The sequence below is a fragment of the Trichoderma gamsii genome (genome assembly GCF_001481775.2).
Source record: "Trichoderma gamsii strain T6085 chromosome Unknown Scaffold_76.2, whole genome shotgun sequence".
Taxonomy (NCBI): Eukaryota; Fungi; Ascomycota; class Sordariomycetes; order Hypocreales; family Hypocreaceae; genus Trichoderma; species Trichoderma gamsii.
In genome coordinates this window covers 26,957-50,580 of record NW_020171413.1, presented here as the reverse complement: position 1 = coordinate 50,580, position 23,624 = coordinate 26,957, and the positions used below count along the sequence as shown (strand labels likewise).

General features: G+C 45.9%; 5 protein-coding genes across 5 annotated transcripts; 2 read left to right on the top strand and 3 right to left on the bottom strand.

The window, feature by feature from the left end:
• Nucleotides 1–519: 519 nt before the first annotated feature.
• On the bottom strand, nucleotides 520–1,092 carry TGAM01_v210890 (hypothetical protein; the record flags this gene model as incomplete). Its single annotated transcript, XM_018810794.1, has 1 exon — nucleotides 520–1,092. One exon carries the CDS (start codon nucleotides 1,090–1,092, stop codon nucleotides 520–522), a length of 573 nt encoding a protein of 190 aa, XP_018655996.1.
• A 15-nt stretch (nucleotides 1,093–1,107) lies between these two features.
• On the bottom strand, nucleotides 1,108–4,782 carry TGAM01_v210889 (phosphorylase superfamily protein; the record flags this gene model as incomplete). The annotated part of the gene is made up of 2 exons (XM_018810793.1): nucleotides 1,108–3,146; nucleotides 3,621–4,782. 2 exons carry the CDS (start codon nucleotides 4,780–4,782, stop codon nucleotides 1,108–1,110), a joined length of 3,201 nt encoding a protein of 1,066 aa, XP_018655995.1.
• A 7,308-nt stretch (nucleotides 4,783–12,090) lies between these two features.
• TGAM01_v210888 (hypothetical protein) lies at nucleotides 12,091–12,906 on the top strand (the record flags this gene model as incomplete). The annotated part of the gene is made up of 1 exon (XM_024550907.1): nucleotides 12,091–12,906. One exon carries the CDS (start codon nucleotides 12,091–12,093, stop codon nucleotides 12,904–12,906), a length of 816 nt encoding a protein of 271 aa, XP_024404352.1.
• A 5,257-nt stretch (nucleotides 12,907–18,163) lies between these two features.
• TGAM01_v210887 (hypothetical protein) lies at nucleotides 18,164–18,914 on the top strand (the record flags this gene model as incomplete). The annotated part of the gene is made up of 3 exons (XM_018810790.2): nucleotides 18,164–18,374; nucleotides 18,422–18,553; nucleotides 18,610–18,914. The coding sequence occupies 3 exons, from the start codon at nucleotides 18,164–18,166 to the stop codon at nucleotides 18,912–18,914; spliced, it is 648 nt and encodes a 215-aa protein (XP_018655992.2).
• A 988-nt stretch (nucleotides 18,915–19,902) lies between these two features.
• On the bottom strand, nucleotides 19,903–20,121 carry TGAM01_v210886 (hypothetical protein; the record flags this gene model as incomplete). The annotated part of the gene is made up of 2 exons (XM_024550906.1): nucleotides 19,903–19,910; nucleotides 19,974–20,121. Coding segments are annotated over 2 exons (156 nt in total), but the record flags the coding sequence as incomplete, so codon positions are not given.
• Nucleotides 20,122–23,624: the final 3,503 nt, after the last annotated feature.

Here is a 23,624-nt window from a genome sequence, read left to right as displayed (position 1 = left end):
GATATATAGTATAATAAAGTTTTAGATATATAGAGGAGCTGGTTATTTAATAATAGCTTAAGTATGAAATAAATCAGGTACTTTAAAGATAGCAATTACTTTAAAGGAAAAATAAGTATATATAAAGCAATAATTTCATATTAGAAGTAATAAACCTTGGCAGTTGCCAAGATGATTCTGCAGAATTGATAATGGAACACGAACTGCAAAAAAAAGTGTGAGATACCTGGGGTCTCTGATGCTAGGACCCTGTGTATACTTGATTCTACTAAATGGCAAAGAAAACTATACTAGAGTTGGATTACTCTGTGCTTGTAGATTGTTACACTAACCGTATCGCCTTATATAGGGATTTCAGCTAAGCTACAGTTAATAATAAACAAACAAACAAACAAACAAACAAGATATTAGGTTATAATATGAACCTATAGTTATCCCAACTGCTAGTTATGCACTTACGTCGGTCTTTAAGGCTCCCGTTTCAGAAGTCCCTAGACTAATAAAGCAAGTCCGCTAGAATCAGTTATCTCTCTGCATCTTCCAATTCCTTTCAACCTGCTGCAGTGCTTCCAGTTCCTCCTTATAAGCTACACTGGTCTCGTCCGTTAACACGGAATATATCGTGACAAGCTCCTTGTCGCATTCTTCCAGGAACATTTTGGCAAAGAATGGTCCCATTTCTGTCCTATCATTTAGCCCCGGTCTTGCAAGGCGTCTCATGATGTCGTGGTGTAGCGTTCGGCGACAATCAAAAATGGCCCGGAGCGCCCGACATACAGCTTCTCGAGACGAAACTCTTTGGTTACCAACGTAAACAGCTTGCATTGCTTCGGTAGCTTGTACTCGCACAGTACCAAATGCTTCATGAATATTTGCTCCAAGGCCCCCGCTACCTTGTAGTGGGTCACCACCACTCGCATCGTCATCAGGCAAGTCAACCCAGCCCGAACTGATCCAGTTAAGGAAGATATCACCCGAATCATTCTTAATATTGTCAGCCAGTTCGAGTGCCACAGATACGCAGTGAGGCTGTAGGAAACGCTCCAGTTCTTCGATACTGGTATCCCTTAGATCTTGTGATATGGAATCCATCACCACTGATCCGACTCAGTCGGTAAGACCACCTGCAACACGGCCACCCCAGGCCAATTGCCAAAGCATGCTGAAGCCCGTAGGATGATTTGCTTCCGAGGAAAGAGGCTGGAAATGGAAAACTTCGCCAGCTCGATCTCCAAGTCCTCGCCTGATAGCGCTCTCACATACGTCCCTGATTTGTATACACTTCGTTTCCAGTATATCCAGGGCGCCAAAGTCAATCAATAGTTCCTCAGTAAGGGCAGCGATAACCCGACGAAGGGTAGCAAAAAATATGTTTCTAGGATGTGATGAAGAAAAACCCTCAAACAGAGTCGCAAGTTCTGTCCCTGCTGTCTCTGTCTCCGTGGTTGGTGTGGGAGCTCCAGGGGCAATTCCGTGCCGACAAACAGTGCTGAAAGCTTCGTCGAAACCACGTTTAATTATCGCTGATACATCACCTGCCCATCTCGTCACCCATCTTTGGCCTATACTCCGACGCTCGACGTGGGGCACATGGCACATATCGGCGACTTCCTCGGTCGCTTCTGAGCCAAGACAAGCCAACAACAAGGACCGGATATTAAGGACAATTCTGTCCTTAAGCTCCTCAATGGGCTGAATTTGTCCACATAGTTGAAGCTTATTCGAAGCGGCGGTTCTGAACGCAATTGGTAGACACCCCCAATCGTCTAGTTTTTGGAGGAAAAAGTCCAGTTGGAAATCTGGCTTCTTCTGTGATTCATGCCTGACAGCGTATTCGACCTGATCATTCAACTCGTCGATGAACTCGTCGGATACTGTAGTCCAGTCAATAGCCTTGATCTGATCGTCATATATCTCTCTCATGGAGTCGTGTAAATTATCTGAATACATAGCTAAAGGAGGCTGTTGTTGGGTGTCGACCGGTAAATGCTGAATTGACTGAGCCAAGCTACGCATAGCATCCAAAACAAACGGCACCACTGCTTCATGGTCCGAGACAGCATTATCATAACAATATACTCGGTGGGTCGCAATACTTGCTCGTAGTTCAGATTTGAGCGAACTGTGTCGGTCCGTCTCAACTACAGTTTGTTCCAGTTGCTTACACATGCCGAAACCCAGAAGCCACAGTTTCGGGCGGAGGAGGGAGCCGATCTGTCCTGTATGTTCCCGTTGTAACCATCTCTTAAACAGAGAATGCATCTCGATGTACGGTACGTGATCATCTCCGCTTTTGGTCCAGTTCCCTGTAATGAAATTGGCTGATACCAACTTGTCGAAGGAGCGTCGGAAGAAGTTGTGATCTAAGAAATGCAGTTCCCTCATGACTTTGGAGCCAGTACTCTCGCTGTCGATTTGCACTTGATCTCTTTGACGAGCGGCTAGGCGATACAGCTGGACGCCATCCTTGAGATTCGATGCATCCTCGAAGGAGGCCACGAAGTATGCGAGGTGCGCTGCGCGTTTAGAATTGGTGGCCTGATCAGAAAGAAAATGTTGAAAACAGATCTCAAATGCTTTCCAAACTGAGCGGTAAGTAGTCAGAATTGGACTCTCTTCGAGGTCTTTGTCTCTGGCTTCGTTGTTGCGTTGAAGATACGTTTCACAACTGATCTGGAGAGAGCCAAGAGACCCGCGGAGGATGCCACCGACAACAGATATCGCCGCTGGGAGATACCCGAGCTCTCGCAGTACCTGTTTTCTCGCTTGGACCTCACCAGCAGACTCGGAAACATTGGCTGTGTTGACATAGGCCGTTCTCGCAGCTGTCAGGAGGAGAAGTTTTTCAGCGGCCTCCTCATCCAATGGAGTTACTTGCATAATGTGATTTGCATTGATCCGATCGCAGATGCTGGCGTTCTGGGTAGTTATCAAGACTTTGCCGGATGGCAGGTGCGGAAAGATGTAGCTTTCCATAGGAATTGCAGAGTGGTCGTCAAGGCCATCGAAAATTATGAGCCAGTTTTCGGCGAACGAGTCATTGAGCCGTTCACCGACTACTGAGACAAAATTAGCTGGCTCTCGGTCTCGTGCTGTCAGAATTTTTGAATACTCAGAGAAAGCCTCTCGTATTTCTAGTTCTGAGCCTGATGGGATCCAGAGTATCGCTCTTGTGGCTTGCTCTTGATTGGCGAAATATCGTGCTAAGGTCGTTTTGCTTGAGAGAACAGTCAATCTTGAGATATTTCTGGGACGATTTCAGAATCATGCACCTACCCAACTCCAGGAAGACCATACAAGACAGCCCTAGCATTACCCTCATTACTTAAGGATCGATTGAGGAACGATAATACATCTTCACGAATTAAAATGGATTCTTGGGGAAAGATCCTTTCGCTCTTTAACAATGGGTCTGAAAGGTTTCGTTCGAATGCTACCACCCGGAAGCAGGGCTTAGCTTCAGGAAAATGGTAAATGAACATCAAAAGAAAAAAAGCAAATTGCGGATGACCAGAGGGAATCTGACAAGGATATTGAGGCGCTCAACGAAATCTCTGTTATGTCATGCAGAGCGCAAACCAAGCAAATAATCACGAGCCACCTCGAATATGGTTACTTACAATATGCAGCCGAGGGTTGACGCGAAACTCCTGTCTGGATGTCACTAATAGGAGATGGAATCCGATTTGCCGGCTTGTCAGTCCGGATATAGCGTCCAAGCAACGACTTCACTGCCGCCGCTGCCGTGGCCGCTGCATAAGGTTGCCATCTCTTGTTCTTGTGGCTATCCGCATAGTCGCACACCCCTTTGACCACAATAGATGGTACCTCGTCCCAGAGGCCGGCACCCTCAGTCTCGAATGCGATGATCTCGTGTTCTGCAGCAATCCTGTCACGGTCTACACCGGACTTCATCACCGCATCGCCTGATCCGACCACGCCGACAAAGATGGCTGGATTGTAGGCCGTGTTGGTGACTTCCGTGCCAATTCGAAGAGACTCTTCCTGCTGCTTGATGTTTTCAAGCCGCTGCCTTACGAGAAGATAAGACATACCACACAGCATTTTATCGCAAGAAGCTGCGATAGCCGTCTTACAACCATGAGACAATGAAAGGCAATCGCACCCTTCTGGCGTACGGTGTCGGTGGATATAATCCGCTTGGAAGAGCTTGTCTTCATTTGGACCTGGGTATTCGTATTGAGTCTCTGACCCCTGGCTCTTGGCCTTCTCCTGCAATTCAAGCAGGAACCGGGCGGTTTCTCGTTCCAACGTGCGGCGAATATGGTCAGTCTGGAAATTAGTGATGAGAGTGCGAATATCTCGATTTGGCCGACCGAGGATGTCGTGTGGAGTTTTCCGGATCATGAAATAGCTTAGATACTGCCGACCGATATCATACTGTATAACTTGCTTGCTGATGATCACGTCTCCTAGCAGAATCTCTTGCTTGCTGCCCACACCAGGTACTCCACCGCAGATACCAGCCAAAATGACTACTTTCAGCCGAGAATAGCTCGCACGAAGGCTAGCAGCCGCACCCGCCGTACTGACCTTCCCTATGTTAGGGAGGAGGGTTAATACGACATCATAGTTCCCGATGCGGCCTGTGGTATACATATTTTGATCTCCTACTGCTCTTCCATAGAGGTCGCCAGCTTCGTCCCAGAATTGATCAAGTGTGAGGGCGACGGCATCGAACTCGATTGGCAGGGCACAAACGATGGCGATCTCGAAATCTTCGCGGCGGCTTGGACGATGCGGATGTTCGGAAGTGGCCATCTCGAGGAGAACAAGCAGCCCGGCTAAAAGTTACGCGATGCTTATCTGATCAGGGTCTTGACCAGCAGTGGAGGATGGCTCGTTATTTAAAAGCTGTCTACGATTTTTAAGAAGTTGGGAGCTCAGGTTCAGCTGGGCAGCGGTTAGGCAGCCTTCCTGGCTGCCTAACCGCAGCCACCATTGCAGACTACCACAAAGTAAATTGAACTGCTATAGCTAGTAGCTGTTTGGATATAAGGGCTTAAATTACTATCGCTACCTATTACAGGTATTATAACAGCGTCATCGATAATGTGAGCTTCTCGGAAGTGAGCGCCCCAATTTGTAGCCGAGTAACTTAAAAAGGCGTTGCTATTAGTAGAGTGGCTGGTTTCCCATCCTCTTCAATAGTAGGGCTAAGACTAGGGTTAAACAGGTTCAAATAGAGAACGCAAAGCTCCGCGAGAATATTATGTGCTTGGCGAGGAGTAATGGAATGATGCCAGTGTAGAGTTGATGGGATAGCTGTAGGAGATGCTAACTCTGCGAGGAGAAATTCGCGAGCAGTTTGATGGAGGAAGTAAACCTTGCCATGATAGATCGAGATAAACAATCCACACCAAGATCTTAGACGCGACTTGAAGTCACTTTCATCCTCTAAATCAAGATCATGAAAAGCTCGTATTACATGACCTTGTGCTATGTCATTTATGTTCATAGCAATGTTCATTTCCGAAAGTGTTAGTGGTCGGCTAGCAGCCAAGATAATGCTCAAGGCTTTTCGAACCATAAGGTCCTCTTTAGACTTGTTAAGAATCTGCTCATATGCCTCATTAACACTTTTTGGAAGTGATTTAATAGCAGATTCGGCCCCTTGTAATGTCCTTTTGAAGCCTTCTTGTTTTATATAATCAAATATAAGATATACCTAGAGATAGGTGCGGTGCGGAATCTCCTGCAGTCTTTGCTCTAGGTAGTTCTTAATTTGGGGTGATAGTGACAGTTGGTTGACCCGATGTGTAATAACGTGATTTACCTCCTGACTAATGACTCCCGATTCTTCCTCTCCTGGTATATGAATATTTGGAAAAGAATTTAGTAGACTGCGGAATTGTGAAATAATTTGCTGATATGGACGGCATGTGAGAAAATATTTTAGCTTGCTCTTGCTGCGGCTTGACTGATCGCCATGAGATTGGCTCTCCACATTCCGCATCAGGTCCGCAAACTCAGACTCAGCACATTCATCCAGGGCATCAAGGGCTATAATTATAGATCCTGCCTGAGGATCTTTAATAGCATTTTGTAGAATTGTCCAGAGTGACTTTGTAGACATAATTAAACTTTGCCCATTGTCGCGGAATTGTTTCATGGCATGTTTAATTAGATATGGCTTTTGGGAGAAGAGTTAATGAAGTAGTGCGCAAAGCGCTTGACGAGAGGTGTTTTGGTCTTGATCTTTGAAAAAGAAGTAGCAGATGGTGGCTGATCGTGGCAGTCCGTGATCGATAAGCTACTTTGCTAAGACTGATTTCCCGCAGCCAGGATCCGCTGTAACTAGCAGGGGCCCTGACTCTTGTTCCAACCACTTTTGGTAGTGCTCGTGTTTAAGGAACCATAGACATGTGTCTTCCACCCTCTCTTCAACTCGGTCTTTATACCATTCATATGTAGTATCTTTGCTGTTAGATGTAAGGCGGAATAGCTAATGACACTCTTGTTCTTCTTTTGATAGCCTCTCTTTAGCGAAATCTTTCTGGACTCGGAGCTGCTCCCCTGCAATATCTCGGTGACCTTTTGCAATATCTCGGTGATCTTCTGCAATACCCCGGTGATCTTTAGCAAGTTCTTGGAGACCTATATAAGATTGATATATCTTAACATTGGGGTTCAAAGGCCTAACACTAACCAGATAGAATATCACTGATCTTCTTTTCAGCTTCAACCCTACTTGGAGCTATTCGAGAGAGAAGATCTTTTGCGTATGCTGCGGCTGTCATCGCTGCATACCCCTGCCACTCCTTGTTTTTATGCGAGTCTGAGTAGTCGCAGATGCCACGAATAACCAGGCATGGAAAGTGGTTCATCAATCCGGCAGCTTCCATTTCAAAGCAGAGAACGCCTTTCTTTACTATAAGTTTATTACAGCGATTGTAGCAGAGAATGCAGTTGGGTGGTAATTCCGTGGATTGGGCACCAAGGCATTTTCCCCGCTCCGATGGTAAGATAGCGAATACCAACAGTTGCATGACTCTCCAATAACATTTGGCCAATCGTGCAAGCGATTATCCGAATACGCTGGATATGCGCTGTGATTGTTGGCTGGTACTGTAAAAAGTATGATTTGGTTAATTCAACCTCTGCCCCAGATTTGCTTGTGTACTTATAGAATAAGTTATACAAAATTATACAGTACTCATGCCCTGAGAAAAGGATCACGATCCAACTACTGGCCAACAGAACCCAGAATCCATTTCTGGATAATGTTTTCATAATGTACGTAGCCTCTTAACGTCTGCACTGTTTAAGCCACACTACGCCATAGAAATGGTCCGTGCGGAAAGACTTTTGTTATAATGAAAACCGGACACTTATTTCGGTTTCTACTGTATAGGTATTAAGATCCATATTCCTTAGTGCAATCACAACATATCTACAGCGTCCACAAGCGGTCCAGTTCGATAGTGATACAGATAGGAGTGAAATACAGTTGAAGGCGAATGGGTGTTGTGGATTAGTTAGCTAGATAACGGTTATAATAGGGATCCGTTTTTAGTTGGATTGTGGCTTGATACCCCTGTCAGTTGGTACTTCAGAGGTACCGCTACAACTATGGGGGAAATAGCCGTCCTATTGAAAGACCTTTAGTCAACACATTTACCTAATCAGATACTTCTATATACCTATTAATAGCCTGCATATGACCAAAATAGGCGATGACAAGAGCCAATTCTGGCTCATGCCAGTATCTCTATGTACCGATGGCGCGTGGTCTGTGCTCACAACCGCAAGAGTTAACATTAGAGAGGAAGCTGGTTTCTCACTTAGTTGTAGCCAGTTGTTAATATAGAATCAAGATTGCATGCTTAGGTATTGCATAACTAATTCTATAATTACATGTAAATCTAGAGCCAGAAGTGGAATTCAACCAAATGTACTTTTTACTAGACAACGATCACAGCGCACATCCAGCGTATTCGGATCATCGCTTGCATGATTGGCCAAGTGTTATTGGAGAGTCATGCAACTGTTGGTATTCGCTATCTTACTATTGGAGCGGGGAAAATGCCTTGGTGCCTAATCCACGGAATTACAACCCAACTGAATTCTCTGCTGACAATCGCTACTAAAACAAAAGATGAGCTTACTTTCATAAACGCTATAGCTCATCGACCTAGGATTTCACCCCAGACTTTGAGACGCAATCATGTCTAATCCACATGACTACACCGTTGGTTGGATCTGCGCCATACCAACCGAGTATGTCGCTGCCCAGGCTTTTCTTGACAAAAAGCATGAAGGGCCTGACTATACACCCTCCAACGATAATAACGACTATACGCTTGGCAAGATCGGAAGACATAATATCGTTATTGCCGTGCTTCCAAACGGCGAATATGGACTATCATCCGCAGCGAGTGTTGCGAGAGATATGCTGCACAGTTTCCCTAATGTCAGAATCGGTCTAATGGTCGGAATTGGCGGCGGCGCTCCTAGCTCAAAGCACGATATTCGTCTTGGCGATGTTGTCGTGGGTGTTTCTAAAAATGGAATGGGTGGCGTCGTCCAGTATGACTTTGGAAAGGCCATACAGGGCCAGGAGTCCCAAGAGACGGGATTCTTAAATCAGCCACCAACGCTGCTGCGGGCGGCTGTTAGTGGCCTAATAGCACAGCATGAGATTCAAGGGAATCAACTGAGGGAAGCAGTCAACAGCGCACTAGATAAAAATCGAAGACTACGAAAGAGAGGTTATAAGCGACCCGAAGCAGTAGCTGATAGGCTCTACCGATCGCAAGTTGTTCACCCTTTAAATAATGAGACTATATGTGCGGTAGCATGTGGCGATAATCCATTAAGTCTTGTCGAGCGGCCTGAACGGGACGAAGATGACGATGATCCGGCGATCCACTATGGTCTAATCGCCTCAGCAAATACACTCATGAAGGATGCTACAGTTCGAGATAAACTTATAGTAAAGAAGGACGTTCTTTGCTTTGAAATGGAAGCCGCTGGTCTTATAAACCACTTTCCATGTCTGGTTATTCGTGGCATCTGTGACTACTCAGACTCGCATAAAAATAAAGAGTGGCAGGGATATGCGGCGATGACAGCTGCAGCATATGCAAAAGACCTTCTCTATCGAATAGCTCCAAACAAGGTTGAAGCTGAAAAGAAGATCAGTGATATTCTATATGGTCAGTCTTAGGCCTTTAAACCCTACTATTAAGATATACTAATTTTATACAGGCCTGAAAGAACTTGCTCAAGAGCACCGGGGTATTGCAGAAGATCACCGAGATATTGCAAAAGAGCAGCTCCAAGTCCAAAAAGATTTTGCTAAAGAGAGGCTATCAAAAGAAGAACAAGAGTGTCACCAGCTATTCCGTCTAACAGCCAGCGGTAAAGATACCACATATGAGTGGTATAAAGACCGAGTGGAGAAAAGGGTGGAAGACACATGCCTCTGGTTTCTTAAGCATGAGCACTACCAGACGTGGTTGAAACAAGAGTCCGGTCCCTTGCTAGTCACAGCGGACCCTGGCTGTGGAAAGTCGGTATTGGCTAAGTACCTTATCGATAACGGCCTGCCACGATCAGCAACTACCTGCTACTTCTTTTTCAAAGATCAGGACCAAAACACCTCCCGTCAAGCACTTTGTGCAGTACTCCACCAGCTCTTCTCTCAAAAGCCGCCCCTAATTAAACATGCCATGCCGCAATTCCGCACAGATGGGCAAGGTTTAATAAACTCTACAGAGTCGCTCTGGAAGATATTACGGGGTGCTATAAGAGATCCCGAGGCAGGACCTATAATCATCGTTTTCGATGCCTTAGATGAATGTGCCGAATCTGAGTTTGCGGGCTTGATGCGGAATGTGGAGAGCCAATTCCACAGCGATCAGTTAAGCGATAGCAAGCTAAAATATGTTCTCACATGTCGCCCATATGAGCAAATTACCTCACAATTCCACGGCCTATTTAAATCTTTTCCAAATATCCGAATACCGGGAGAGGAAGAGTCAGAAGCTATTAGTCAGGACGTAAACCATGTCATCACGCATCGCGTCAACCAGCTATCAGCGAAGAAAAGGCTTCCATCCCATATCAAGGACTACTTGGAGACAAGATTACGGAAGACTTCTCACCGCACCTATCTCTGGGTATATCTTATATTTGACTACCTAGAGAAAGAAAACTTTAAGAAAACACTAAAAGGAATCAAGCCTATCATTAATACGCTTCCAAGGAGTATTAACGAGGCATATGAGCAAATCCTAAATAAGTCTAAGGAAGATAAACAAGTTCGGAAAGCCTTGGGTATCATCTTGGCTGCCAGTCGACCACTAACACTTTTGGAAATGAACATTGCTATGGATATAGACGACACAACACAAGATGGCACAACACAAACTTTTCATGATCTCGATTTAGAGGACGAAAGCGACTTTATGTCACGCCTAAGGTCTTGGTGTGGATTGTTTATCTCGATCTACCATGGCAAGGTTTACTTTCTCCACCAAACTGCTCGCGAATTTCTCCTCGCAGATCTGGCATCTCCTACAGCTATCCCATCGGTGCTACACTGGGAAAACTCTATTACTATTCGCCAAGCACATAATATTCTCGCGGAGCTCTGCGTCCTCTATCTAAACTTGTTTAATTCTAGTAGTAGCCCTACTATAGATGCGGATAGGAAAAGCAGCTATTTAACCGATAGCCACGCCTTTTTAATGTACTCCTCTGAAAATTGGGGCGCTCATTTCCGCGAAGCTCATATTATCGATGACGCCACTATCATACCTTTGACCCTAGGAATCTGTGATCCTAGTTCGAAGAGCTACTCAGCATGGTTTAAAATTTATCAGCGGTCTACATATCGAAGCCCTACTGGGAACCTTACAGATCTTATAATAGCATCGTACTATGGCCATCGCGCTATTGTTAAGCTGCTGGTTGAGAAGGGAGCTGATATAGAGGCGAAGGATGGATATGGCCGGACGTCGCTATTATGGGCTGCTGTGAATGGCCATGAGGCTACTGTTAAGCTGCTAGTTAAGAAGGGAGCTGATATAGAGGTGAAGAGTGGATATGGTCGGACGCCGCTATTATGGGCCGCTGTGAATAGCCATGAGGCTACTGTTAAGCTGCTGGTTGAGAAGGGAGCTGATATAGAGGCGAAGGATGAAGATGGCCGGACGCCGCTATCATGGGCTGTTGTGAATGGCCATGAGGCTATTGTTAAGCTGCTGGTTGAGAAGGGAGCTGATATCAAACGCGCCAAACTCAGCCAAAGCCAATATTGCACAAAATCAGCTCTACAGCCACAACAACCCTGTAACGCAGCACACAGCCCATATAAAAGCTATTTAAAATAAGCTTTTTGATTATACCGCTACATTCTTTTTTTCCTTTAGCCACTGTTCTAAGTTTTATGAATTCGCGTAGATTAGCTGAAAATACATGTATCGCCTTTTACTGTAATAATAATAACAATAATAAATGCCTATAGCAAAATTTGTCGACGGCTTCAAACTCGACAATACCTGCGTATCGCGGTTTGGAGCTTCTCAAGTCACCGCTAAAGCTTCTATCTAATCCGTTCGCTATTTCCTGCCTGCGTCATGTAGGCTGCTCAATAGCCATGTGTGACGTCCTGACCTATACTATCGTACTTTGGTATAGGGTAGGTTCCCAATTATAAACCAAGGCGTCGGTTTATGTTGGCAGAGAGATGCGAGGGATCTGATGAGCAGTGTAGTCACGTAGCTAGCAAGGTTATGAATAACCAATCTGAATTGCTATCTTAGTTATGCTGTTAATGACTGACTATCTAAATTCTATCTAATGAGTGTAATGAACATTCTTATATAGTAAGTCGTTCCATGGTTATCACCATCGCAAGTCTCACAGTACTTGGTGAGAATGCTTCCCTATGGCTACAGTCTCACCTCACTGAAGGTACGTACTCTATTGAGAGAGAATCTTCTCATCCTAATTGGCTACCTTACCCGATGTATTGCCGGAGGTACGGGTCACACATCTTTTTGTCCGTCAGAGAAGCTTAACTCAGGCGAATATTATGCTCAGCCGTGGCACCTTCGTTCCATGGCGGAAGATAAGATCCATCTATATTCAGCCTCCTCTTATTGTATCTCTGTTTCACGTTGTTCTGTACGCCATAGAGTTCTATCCCTGTGGACAAAGTATCAGTTAATTCCATGGGTGAGCTATCCCCAACACTATACCATCGCATGGATTGCGCCACTCGAAATTGAGGCCATTGCAGCCACACACATGCTTGACAATAAGCATCATGGGCGATTCTCTCTGCAACGTGGTGATGACTACGTTTTCGTCCCTGGTGATATCTGTGGGCATAATGTTATTATTGCTACCCTACCTGCTGGCCAAGAATATGGCATTGGCTCTGCTGCCGCCCTTGCTAGCCAAGTGAAGAAATTCTTCCCTAATCTTTGGTTTGGTCTGCTTGTAGGTATCGCCGCTGGCCTCCCAACTCTGCATGGCCCTTCGCCTCGCGACATCCGACTTGGCGACGTTTTAGTGGCTCTGCCTCCTGATAGTGACGGTACCGGACTGATTGCCTATGACTTGGGCCGAGAGACCACAGAGAGATTCCAGCTTTTACGTCGCGGCTATGCCATGCCCAGGACTGAAGCCATTGTTATGTCGGCTATAGGGACCATCAAGCGCGATGCCCCTAATGATTTAGCCTTGTTTCTTCCATACTACAACAAGATGAAAGACCAGGAACACGCTAATGGAACATTTAACGACCCCGGTCAAGATGCTGATCGCTATTACGAGACGGATCAGACAGGAGCAATTAAGCTTGCAGAGAGAGAATGCCGAAAGATAAGAAGCGGACACGAGTTTGGTATGGGCCAATTGGTTCTGGGATAAGCTTATAAAGAATTCCACTAAGCGAAATGAGCTTAGAGATAAGTATAATCTTATTGGGCTTGAGATGGAGGCAGCTGGCATGATGAGTCGTCTCCCAGTTGGTGTTATTCGCGGCGTGTCTGACTATGGAGATGAGCATAAAAACAAAGAATGGCAGCCATATGCCGCAGCCATGGCAGCAGCCTATGCTAAGGCAGTCTTAGCACAAATAGGACCTCGGAAGCAACTCAATCAGGGGACCGCGGAGCTTTGCCAGAGACAGGGTAAGTGTTTGACCTAGCCTAAACCTAGTCACGTTATTAAGCGAGGAACAGCAATAGCAACTCCTTCATTTCGGCATCCTGTAACAGGAAATTACCACCGTGTACTTGTTACACTGCTCTATTGGGAGATCGACAGAGTAGATAGTCTGGTTCGTTCTAAAAGAGCGTTTGCTCCATCTGAGTTGTATGCTTACGATATTCGTTAGGTCAAAAGATCAGCAGACTTTATCATTACCAAGTCGAAAGCATTTGTCTTGCGCCAAAATACAGCCCTGTCGATCATTTTCCCTGGCACGACCCTGAAAACATCACTCGGATTTACAAATCTTATACTACATTGGCACAACCCGTCCTTGGCCGGCAGCGCCGGCGGGCTTCGTGGATAAGGTGGCCGTATCCTATTCGCCTCCGTATGCTTAACTATCCCACTGTGTTGATACTGAACTGAACTAACTGCAAGCATTTAACAGTCATGACAGCTTAGACCTACAGAGTTGGCTGTCTACCGCACTTGGTATCCCGAACCTTTTGTCAGATGTCTTGGTGATACTTGACTGCTATTGGGCAGGACTTGCCGAAGAAAACAGTGAAGACATCTAGCATTTACGTGATAATGATTGGGCACGTTACGGAATCTTATTTGCAGGCCATGACGATGAATTATATCCTCTTGGTCGGTTCTCAGAATATTTAATTGGCGTCCTACGGGATCTTACCCAATCAGTTAATGAACCTGATACCCTCGTCAATTGCGGTAAAATCCTCGCAGACGTCAGTAGAGCTATAGAAGATAATGCTTGTCCGTATTGGCGTGGGAATTTTCGGCCTGACTCTTTCATTCTGGCGCCTATTTAGGGCATGACATGCGTTAGATAGTTTCAGGATACCTAATTCTCTCAAGCACTCTAAACAAATCATCAGGCTTGAACAAAAGATAATTTGTTTATGTATAGAAGAGACGCAATATCGCTCCTTAATTGAAATATGGATAATGTGTAATAAGCAAATGAGTCCATTCGAGCTATGGACTAAAGCAGGTTATCCAATTGTATCCTATTCTACTGATACATGACTCTACTCCAACTTTGTAGGAAAACGGTCTCTAGTTGGTTGTGAATAAGAGGATTGTGAAGGCCATCAACGGCGGTCTTCTAATGCAGCAAAATAGAAAATAACATAAACATAAATAAAACTAAATGACTAAGCTTCAGATAAGTTTGTAGTAAATGTGTATGTAGCACAAGAACGATATGTAGGAAAGCTATTCAAACTAAGTGATATTGCGTCATGATCTATATACAGCAATTATGGGCGGCTATTTCTGTGGATGGTAGATCAACTCCTGAGTAAGTTACTAAGCTGATGTGCCATTATTAGCGTAGGAGCTCCTTGGCTTAGGGTTAAGCTAAAAAGCCAATCTCCATGTGTAATAAGGCGTTCGCTAACCTTCAGAGGCCACTTAGCAGAGCATATCGGCATGTAAAACCCTGCGTAAGCGATCTTGTGAATATGCGAACTGGCTTACGCTCTATAAGGCGTAGGCTAACTGGTTTGCGCGAAAAACTAGCCTGTGATAACAGAGCTACGCTAATCATAGCGCATGCTTGGAGAATTGGGCCAAGCGAGATTGGCAAAGGCGGATGTTAACGAACGATTTGTAAAGTGAGCACTCATTGAAGAAAAATAGTATATATATGAATACCTGTTCATCATGTATCACTGACATAAAACATACCACATATAGTTTCACCAATTTTGCTTTCTAATATAGGAGAAATTTGAGATTAAGTAGATATCACTATCTCAGGAAAAGCTTCAAAGGGAGAGAGAAAGAAAGATGTCAGTCTCAAAGTTTATAACAGGGAATATGGGCCCGAACCCAACATCCTAAATACCACCACTCGCCCTGAACGATTACCCAGAGCTATAGCTACGTCTGTTAACGGCACCTGTGGCGACGCAAAATGTGGTGCCTGATGCCAGACGGCCGACGTGGAAGGCTGGTATTCAGGCGGAAGCCACAATATATTATGCCCATTCGAGGTGATCCAACATTTATTAGTGCTAAGGCCATACCTAACATAGTTTGCCTTCTCAGCATCATTAACAATGGGTCGGCGTTGATTCTGATCCTGAGCCGGATCTGAAGTTGAAGACAGAACTTGAGCTACCATCGTAGATTGTGCTTCAGTTCGATATTTTACGCTCAATTTTATAAGATCGATTTTAGTGTGCAGGTATGAGGCCGTATCATCGAAGGATATTGTATGTATTGCGGTGTCAACCCTAAGTGTTTGTCGCTCTTTGCCTGTTGTTGTATCCCAGCTCTTGATGGTCTTATCGTGTGACCCTGAGGCGATGTAGCGGCCATCGGCTGAGAAGGCCACTGACTCGACCGAACCGCCATGGCCCTTAAGTGTTTGGATATAAGGGCCCCAATTATATTCCACTATAGGGTTTACTTTTAGCCATTAAAGTTCTTCCTCTTTAAATATTCCCCGTATTAAGCTATTTGATGGACTGAATGTAAGCGCTGATGTATATACCTGGAGTCCACTGTCCCTAATTAGTAAACAGTTCTGCCGGCCGCAAGTCTTGTGTAAGTTCTAGTAATTGGCAGTCTGATGACTGGCGGTCCGGTGATTTTACCTATACTGATCAGTTTCGCTTCACTTATGATAGCGCTAGTGGCTTACTCTCAGAAGATTCTCTAGCCTTGCCATGGAAAGAACCCCATCTTCTATATGCCCCATAAGGCCCAAAGCCTCAAGCCAGTACAGGAAATACTTCCGAAGGAGTAAGAAGACCGCCTGGCACTTATGATCAACCTGGTCCTGAGATTGGCTATTACTGTTATATACATAACAGAAATGCTCGACCCAATGGACGCAGGAGTACTGCACAGCGGTTAGCGGATCTGAATATGGAGCCTTAATGTCGCTAATTAAGGTCCCAGGAGAGCATGGATTATAGATATTCCGTCGTAACGTGGCAGACATAGCTTGTAATGACCGCGCGAAGATGACACCATGGACGTCGGCGGAGTTAAAGGGGGAAATACTAGGCGCTGCTTTGTCACTCAAATAGTCCTTGGCTGACTGGTGGATAACATAAACCCGGCTGTCTCGCACAGTGAGAAATGAGCCACAAAGTCCTATTGCCTCATCGATCAACTCGGCATCTGCAGGATCATTGCCTGGGGACTCGATAAGGGTGCCAAGCTCGGCCAGTGTAACAGGCCGATACACTAGCAACACGGTCGCCAGGATCTGATAATAAAACTTAGCATCGCTATCCTCTAAATCATGCAATTGATTTATCATCCTCTCATATAAAAAATCAAGTCCAGGCGGAAACTTGTTCAACGTTCGGAGAGGACTCTGCAATGAGATATTCTGTAGATTCTCACAGACTAAGGATACCCAGAGAAAGGTATAATTAGAATTATAGGACAAGTGGTGGTGAACAGCATCTTTTGTTATAGCATCATATTTCCTCTTTTGCGATAATAGTTCGACTTGGTGCTTGATATACGCGTTGACGGCTGCGGAGATGGATTTTCGTTGCGCTCTAGACACAGCCTGATTTGCTAGGTGGCAGAATCAAGACGCTCTTCAATATCTGGCCAGTTGCGACTAGACACTATCCACTTAACGCGGGAAAAGGGCGCGGACTTCATACTAATAAAGTCAAGCAGCTTTGGTAGGTCGGTCACGCATTCGTCAAGTGCGTCATGATTATGTGCATTCACATCCTGAAATAGCGCCTCCCCCCATGTTTATATTTCTTTTATATGTGGGAGATGAGCAGCGGCTGCTGTTCCACAACCAGGTAGATAAGGCCTCGCAGCACAGCCGTGGCGCTGTTAATGCGCTCGTCGGCGGCCGACAATAAAAGTAGGATAGCAGTGTGCTGGCTTTTTGGTCCAGTCTTGTTCCGGAGCTTAACTCATTCACAATACCGCGGAGCAACATCGTCTTGCCCTTGCCGGGATCGCCCTTGATCCAGAGCAGGCGGCTGCGTTCGTCGTCGCGCCATTGTCGGAAATCGCTATGCTTGAGGATCCAGCGATATGAATCTTTAAATAGCCCGCCCTTTGTAGCCTCATTGCGAGTTTTATCGTGGCGAGGGTCCGTTGTACTTAAGTTCGTGAGGCATTTTAAATCAGTAGGCGAGTGGTAATGAACATCACCTTGGTGGACTGTGTTATTATTGCCAAAGTAGTTGCCAGTAATCTCGCGCAAGTGTAGATCCATTGCCATTAAAATGTTTCAAGAGACTAAACCTTACAACGCGAAACAAGATTTGCGACACAATCGACTACAAGATACCAGGAAGGAATTAGAGACCTAGAAGAAGGCGGCCTAGACATCTTGATGATGCAGCCTGATCAGGCAGCGTTAGAGTTGTATGGCTGCCACCCCATTTTGCCCAATGATATCCCTCATTTGCAACGTGCACAAGCATACACGAGAGTGCAAAATATACGTGGCGGCATGTATAGCTATGTGTCAGCTTGTTTCGCGCGAGTGCGTCGCCGCAACGAAACGCTCTTTCACAGAACCATGGCGACAGGACAAAAGATTGTAAAATATATATATCGTTGTCTCTATGCACAATGGTTCTCTGCTTGGAACGTTATCTAAGACGCCTTCCTCTTTAGGCGACTATCATGAGAGGTGAGGAAAGAAGAAAAGGAAATGGGGAACACAGGGGGTTCGCCCTACATACCGCCAGTGCTGGCGGGGCGGGGCCGTGTCTTGGCTTTGTTGCGGTGCTCCACAGAACCTGCGGGGTACAATTAGAAACTTGACCGGTACAAGTCACAAATAGCCGTCGCCTTGTTACTAAATTAACTAAGAAACCCGCGACACCATTTGAACTTTACTTTACACACAGTCTATTTTTCATATTAACTTTGCCCCTCCACAGCTTGACTAGCCTCGCCCCTCCAGCGTGTTCATTCTCTTTTCATTATATTGCTAAGGTACGCCATGGCTTCTGGTACTTCCTGCAACTTTCGAAGATCTCGACCCCTGATTCAAGCAATATTTACTTCTTTTCCTACGACTCTGCACCACTATCGCCCTAGTCGGAACCTCACGGAACAGAACTACTACCGTTCAGCGCACGCGTTTTACCGTGACCACGAGGTTGTTGTGTACAAGGATGGCCTAGTGTATCCAGCCGTGAATGGCAACGATTGTACGTTTACCCTTCATTAGATGCAAATCGCTGACAGGTATGGTCAGCAACAAACAGGGCAGTCATGTATACCGACTTTATCATGCAAAAGTTTGCCCGCGCGTGGATTGAGATGAATATCTCTGGTAAGGAAGTAAGCTGCAAAACAGGGAAACGATATGTGTACACTATCCCAGAAGGTAAATCATTCACTCATGCCCGCACAGAGTGCGGATATTGACAAAATACAAACCAGGAACTCCAATTCCCAACCACCTAATTCTGATCCAAGAGTGGGACAACTCCAGGTTTTCACTTCAGCCAGCACATGGCATACCTCTCACAGGTCGCAGTGTTCATTCACTCGAAATCGACGCTGAAGCTAACCCCATTTTAGATCTAAACCAAGCGTTGGGCGAGTTCTATAACAAGCACGCTACCAGGATGAAAGTTCGCAAGTGGATTAAATCGAACCCGTGCCAAAAAGACCTCGAAAGCGAAGCTGAGAAGAAGTGGATGAAAAGGTGGATGGGAATAAGAAACATCAGACAAGGTCGCTGAAGGGGTTCATAGGTAAAATGGCCAGGAGTGCGGTAAAATATGTTTCTTATTCGAGGAGGACCATAGTGTCACATCGTATTCTCTATGACTTGACGGGAGCAAGGGCTTTTCTTGACGAGAAGCATGACGGACCCGAATACGTATCCCCGAATGACAATAACGATTACACATTGGGCACGTTTGGAAAACACAATGTTGTTATTGCCGTGTTGCTTGACGGCAAGTACGGCACGGCCTCCGCCGCAATTGTCGCAAGAGACATGCTGCATAGCTTTCCTAATATCAGAATCGGTCTGATGGTAGGCATCGGCGGCGGTGCGCCAAGCACGAAGCATGACATCCGTCTAGGCGACATCGTCGTCAGTGCTCCTCGTAATGGGGGAGGAGGTGTATTTGGTAAAATAATACAGAATCGAAGCTTCCACATACTGTGTTTTTAGATCAGCCACCAATGGTCTTGAGAACAGCAATGGCTGGACTTAGGGCACAGTATATGGAAGACGGCCATCGACTCGAAGAGACTATCAGCGCTATTCTCGATAAGAAATCAAGACTGCGGCAGGCGACAAGCGACCAGACCCAAGTAGCGGCAGGCTATATAAAAGCGAAGTTGTCCATCTAGTGGACGGGAAAAGCTGTGCAGCCGTTTGCAGTGATGATCCATCGAGCTTACTACCTAGAACTGAACGGACACAAAACGACGATAATCCTGCCATTCACTATGGCACAATCGCTTCGGCGAATCAGTTAATGAAGGACGCCACAATAAGGGACAGACTTGCGGCGGAGAAGGATGTTGTGTGTTTTGAAATGGAGGCGGCAGGGGTGATGAGCCACTTTCCCTGTCTGGTCATTCGTAGCATTTGCGACTACTCAGACTCGCACAAGAATGAAGAGTGGCAAGGGTATGCAGCAATGGCGGCGGCTGCGTATGCAAAAGATCTTCTCATCCGAATCCCTTCTAATAAAGTTGAGGCTGAGCAAAAGATCAGCAGCCTGTTGGCTACAGGTTAGTGATTGTCCTCTTCCGTAAGATATTAATAGTGTACTAAATAAGACCTTTGAAGTCAATCAGAAGATGGATACTATTAGCCAGAAGGTAGATGCTATTAGCCAGAATATTTCCGTCGACAAACTCCCTAGTGCCGTAGGAGCCTCCTTCGACTCCCGTGCCGAATAGCAAAACCCAACCTGCTTGCCAAATACTCGAGTTGAACTCCTCAGTCAAATAATAGAGTGGGCCGAGAATTCGCACACTGAGTCGATTTTCTGGCTGAACGGTATGGCGGGCACTGGGAAGTCAACCATTTCCCGCACTATCTCCCGGTCTTTTGATAGCACTGGCCATCTAGGCGCCAGCTTCTTCTTCAAAAGAGGCGAGGGTGACCGAGGGAGCTCAGCCAAGCTTTTCACAACAATAGCCGCTCAACTAGCATCGAAGAAACCCGCTATCGCTCCTTATTCAAGAACGCCATTAATGCCGACCCCACTATTAGCGACAAGGGACTAAAAGGAGCAGTTCGACAAGCTTATATTGCGGCCTTTATCCGCGATTTTACCAAAAACTAGAAAAGCCGAATTTATGGTCATAATTATTGATGCCCTAGATGAGTGTGATCTGGAGAATGAAGTCAAAGTTATTGTTCACCACTTTGGCCGTGCTAGAAGCTTGGGGTTAAAAACCTTCGTCACCAGCCGGCCAGAGCTTCCAATTCGTCTCGGCTTTTCTGCAATTAAGGGTAAATATCAAGAATTCATTCTTCAAGAAATATCCCAGCCGGTAATCAAGCACGACTTATCACTTTTCCTAGAGCATGAATTAGCGACAATCCGGGCAAGGTATAATAGCTCAGTGCCGGAAGACCGACACCTAGACGCAGACTGGCCTGGTCAATCTAGTATTGACGCGCTAGTAATAGGTAGAATAGGGTGCCCTTTATCCCATTTTGTATGGATCCGCATAGGATATTACGGCAGAACAAGAGGCAGCAACATCATGCTTTTGTGATTCTGCAAAGCCTGCCTGTTGTATTGTATTTAGAAGTGCTAAATGGTTTGCCAGGAGTTGTATAATGATTCCTCTTATAGCAAGATTGGCAAGGTCTTCCTTCTAAACCGTAGGCCTGCATGGATTAGGGCATCACGGGCAGCACAAAATGCCCTTCATCCCAGAATAATCCACAGTATATTTCTAAACTTTTCACTATTTGCTCCCTTGGTAATGGTATCAAACTAAGCTTTTAGTTAAGAGTGATAGTTGCTGATGGATGTATTTTTATTGGGCTGAAGCTTATTTTAACATAACTTGTTAGGGACAACTAAACTCTGCTAGACAGGCACAGCGCTTCATAAAAGCTTGATTTAACTTGATAACCGCAATGCCAATAGATGCATGGCCCTGTTGGGCGGTTTAATAAAATATATATCATTTTGCGTCTCCTTATGTCAGGGGCGGCGGCATAAATATGGATTGGAGGTGTGTCTTTAAATACTAGATCTTTTTACTGCTTATCCGGGTAGCACACTCTTTATACCTACTTATATTATGTAAAAGAACGTCTGTAGATCTGCCTTAGGATCTCGAACTATGTGCCTATTGAGCTATCCAGATCGAGAGGAGATGGAATGGGCTCCGAGCCACCCACAAGCTAACTTCTCTAACTCATGCAATAGGCGATTGAGGAAATGCTATGAACGATCGGCTGTGGTGTAAACGAAGCTCTTGTAGAAGCCAAATTCCTATGCCTCTATAGTTATTTATGCTGTTGAAGCATAGAGTTTAACCTTTCGTATCCCTGGGATTGCTCGGCAAACTCCACTGAACTATCTGTGTATGCTTTAATTAGACTATTGCAGATTGCATATCGGTCGCTACAAAGTTATGCTCTGGAAATGCGCTAGCAGTGACCGCTAGGTGTCGAGCGCCTTGCTGCCGGGGCCCCATTCCAGGTGTTACAGAACAGCGAGGAAGCCGCCCACATTGTAATTGGCAATCAGAAGCGTTGCTAGACGAGAAGCGTTGACAGCCAGTCGCTGTGGTGGTTGGGCCCTGGGATCACGAAGCGAGGGCAGCGGCATCGACTGATACATGTACCTACTATGTAGGTTAGAATTAAGCGTGGCACGCGGCTAACGCTGCTGCCGTTGTGGCTATTACTATTGCTATTATTACTTGTATGAGCTGTGCGCCGCTTGGTGAACCTCATTTGTTCCAGGCGATCTTTCTAGCGTCTCGGTAATATATGCAGATCCTCAAACAAGCTTCAGCTGCTTCTAGCCGACTCCTACAAAGGGAATATGCCGCTACTAATCGCTATTCCCTGTTTACGCGCGCTCTCCTTTATCCTTCTATCTTCTCATGGGACGGTATTAATAAAAACAGCTCGCTAACACAAGAAAAATCGCGGAGATCGAAGCACGCCAAGTTGCTATAATACTAGTTTCGGCAGCGGTATCAACGAGGTAGTAGACGGGAGCATTAACTCCGGTGGTTGTGGTGTGTAATCAAGACCGCTATTTGGGGTCCCTGCAGCTGAGATTTGGTTGAAAAAAAGAATACAACTTTCGGATCTAGGGAGTCGAGATGGGGATAGCTTCCCACTGGCCCTGGAAGGGAAAATTATTCACATTCGCCGAAAGAACCATGATTTGATTTGCGAAAACTGCTGGCTTCGGTTGGATTGAACACTCATTTACCTGCATATGTGATATAATTGCTGTTCTATCAACTAAGGGCCTCCATGAGAAGGGATTCCTGTCTCTTCGAGACGTTGATATTGGAATGCACAATATTAGCCGTAGATGGACTATGTGGACGCTGGTAATTGTTCGAGGAGTACTCCGCGAGTCGCATGACTCGCAGCTAAATGCTGTCAATTCGTGCCGCGCAGCAGTATACATACAAACTTGCTAAAATCAGCACTGTCATGCCGAAGCCAAGGGGAAAGAAGTCCCAATAGTACACTACTAGGGAGTACTGAACTCTTTCAGTATGGTCACACCAGGCACACCAGCCCCTCCCTCACACCTTGCCGTTGCGAGAGGGCCGTCTAGACGCATTGACAAATCATTGCGCGCAATTCTGTACTCTCTCCATGTCGGAGAGGTACGTCATAATCGCGCCACAATGTAGCCTTTTGAATGGCTGGTCCCTGTCTAAGATGGTGCTAACGGTTGAGGTGCGCGCTTCGTTGGATCACGTGTTCGGGCTGACGACTTGCCTCGACGCACGCCAGGATCCTGCTCGCTCTAGACCACATGACAGCTATACGGAGAAAATTTAGCTCACGTCAGTAGGTGCTCTCGAAATGAGAGGCTGTATACGAAGTACAATGAGGAGCTGGGAGGAGAAAAGTCGTACTCGTACAGCTGCAGTACAGGCAATTATCTCGGATCAAATTAGTTCCGAGGGCTGACCTGGCCAGCGGTACTTTGTTCGATGCCCAGCCAAAACCAAGATCTACACCCACTAAACCTTGCGACCTGCGTCCCCGTTAGGTGCTGGTAAGCTGGGCCCATAGGTGGCAGCCAGGCTACTTCACTCTGCCGTGCAGGAACGGTCGAAGCGAGTGGAAGTTACGGAGTACAGGCACTCTCGTACAGAACACCTTCTCATATCTCGACGATGGTGGTAGAACTAGTGGTGGAGCCAGCTGCTCTGGAATCGGGCTACCTGACCTGCAACCAGTTGTGGGCACTACTATTGCGACG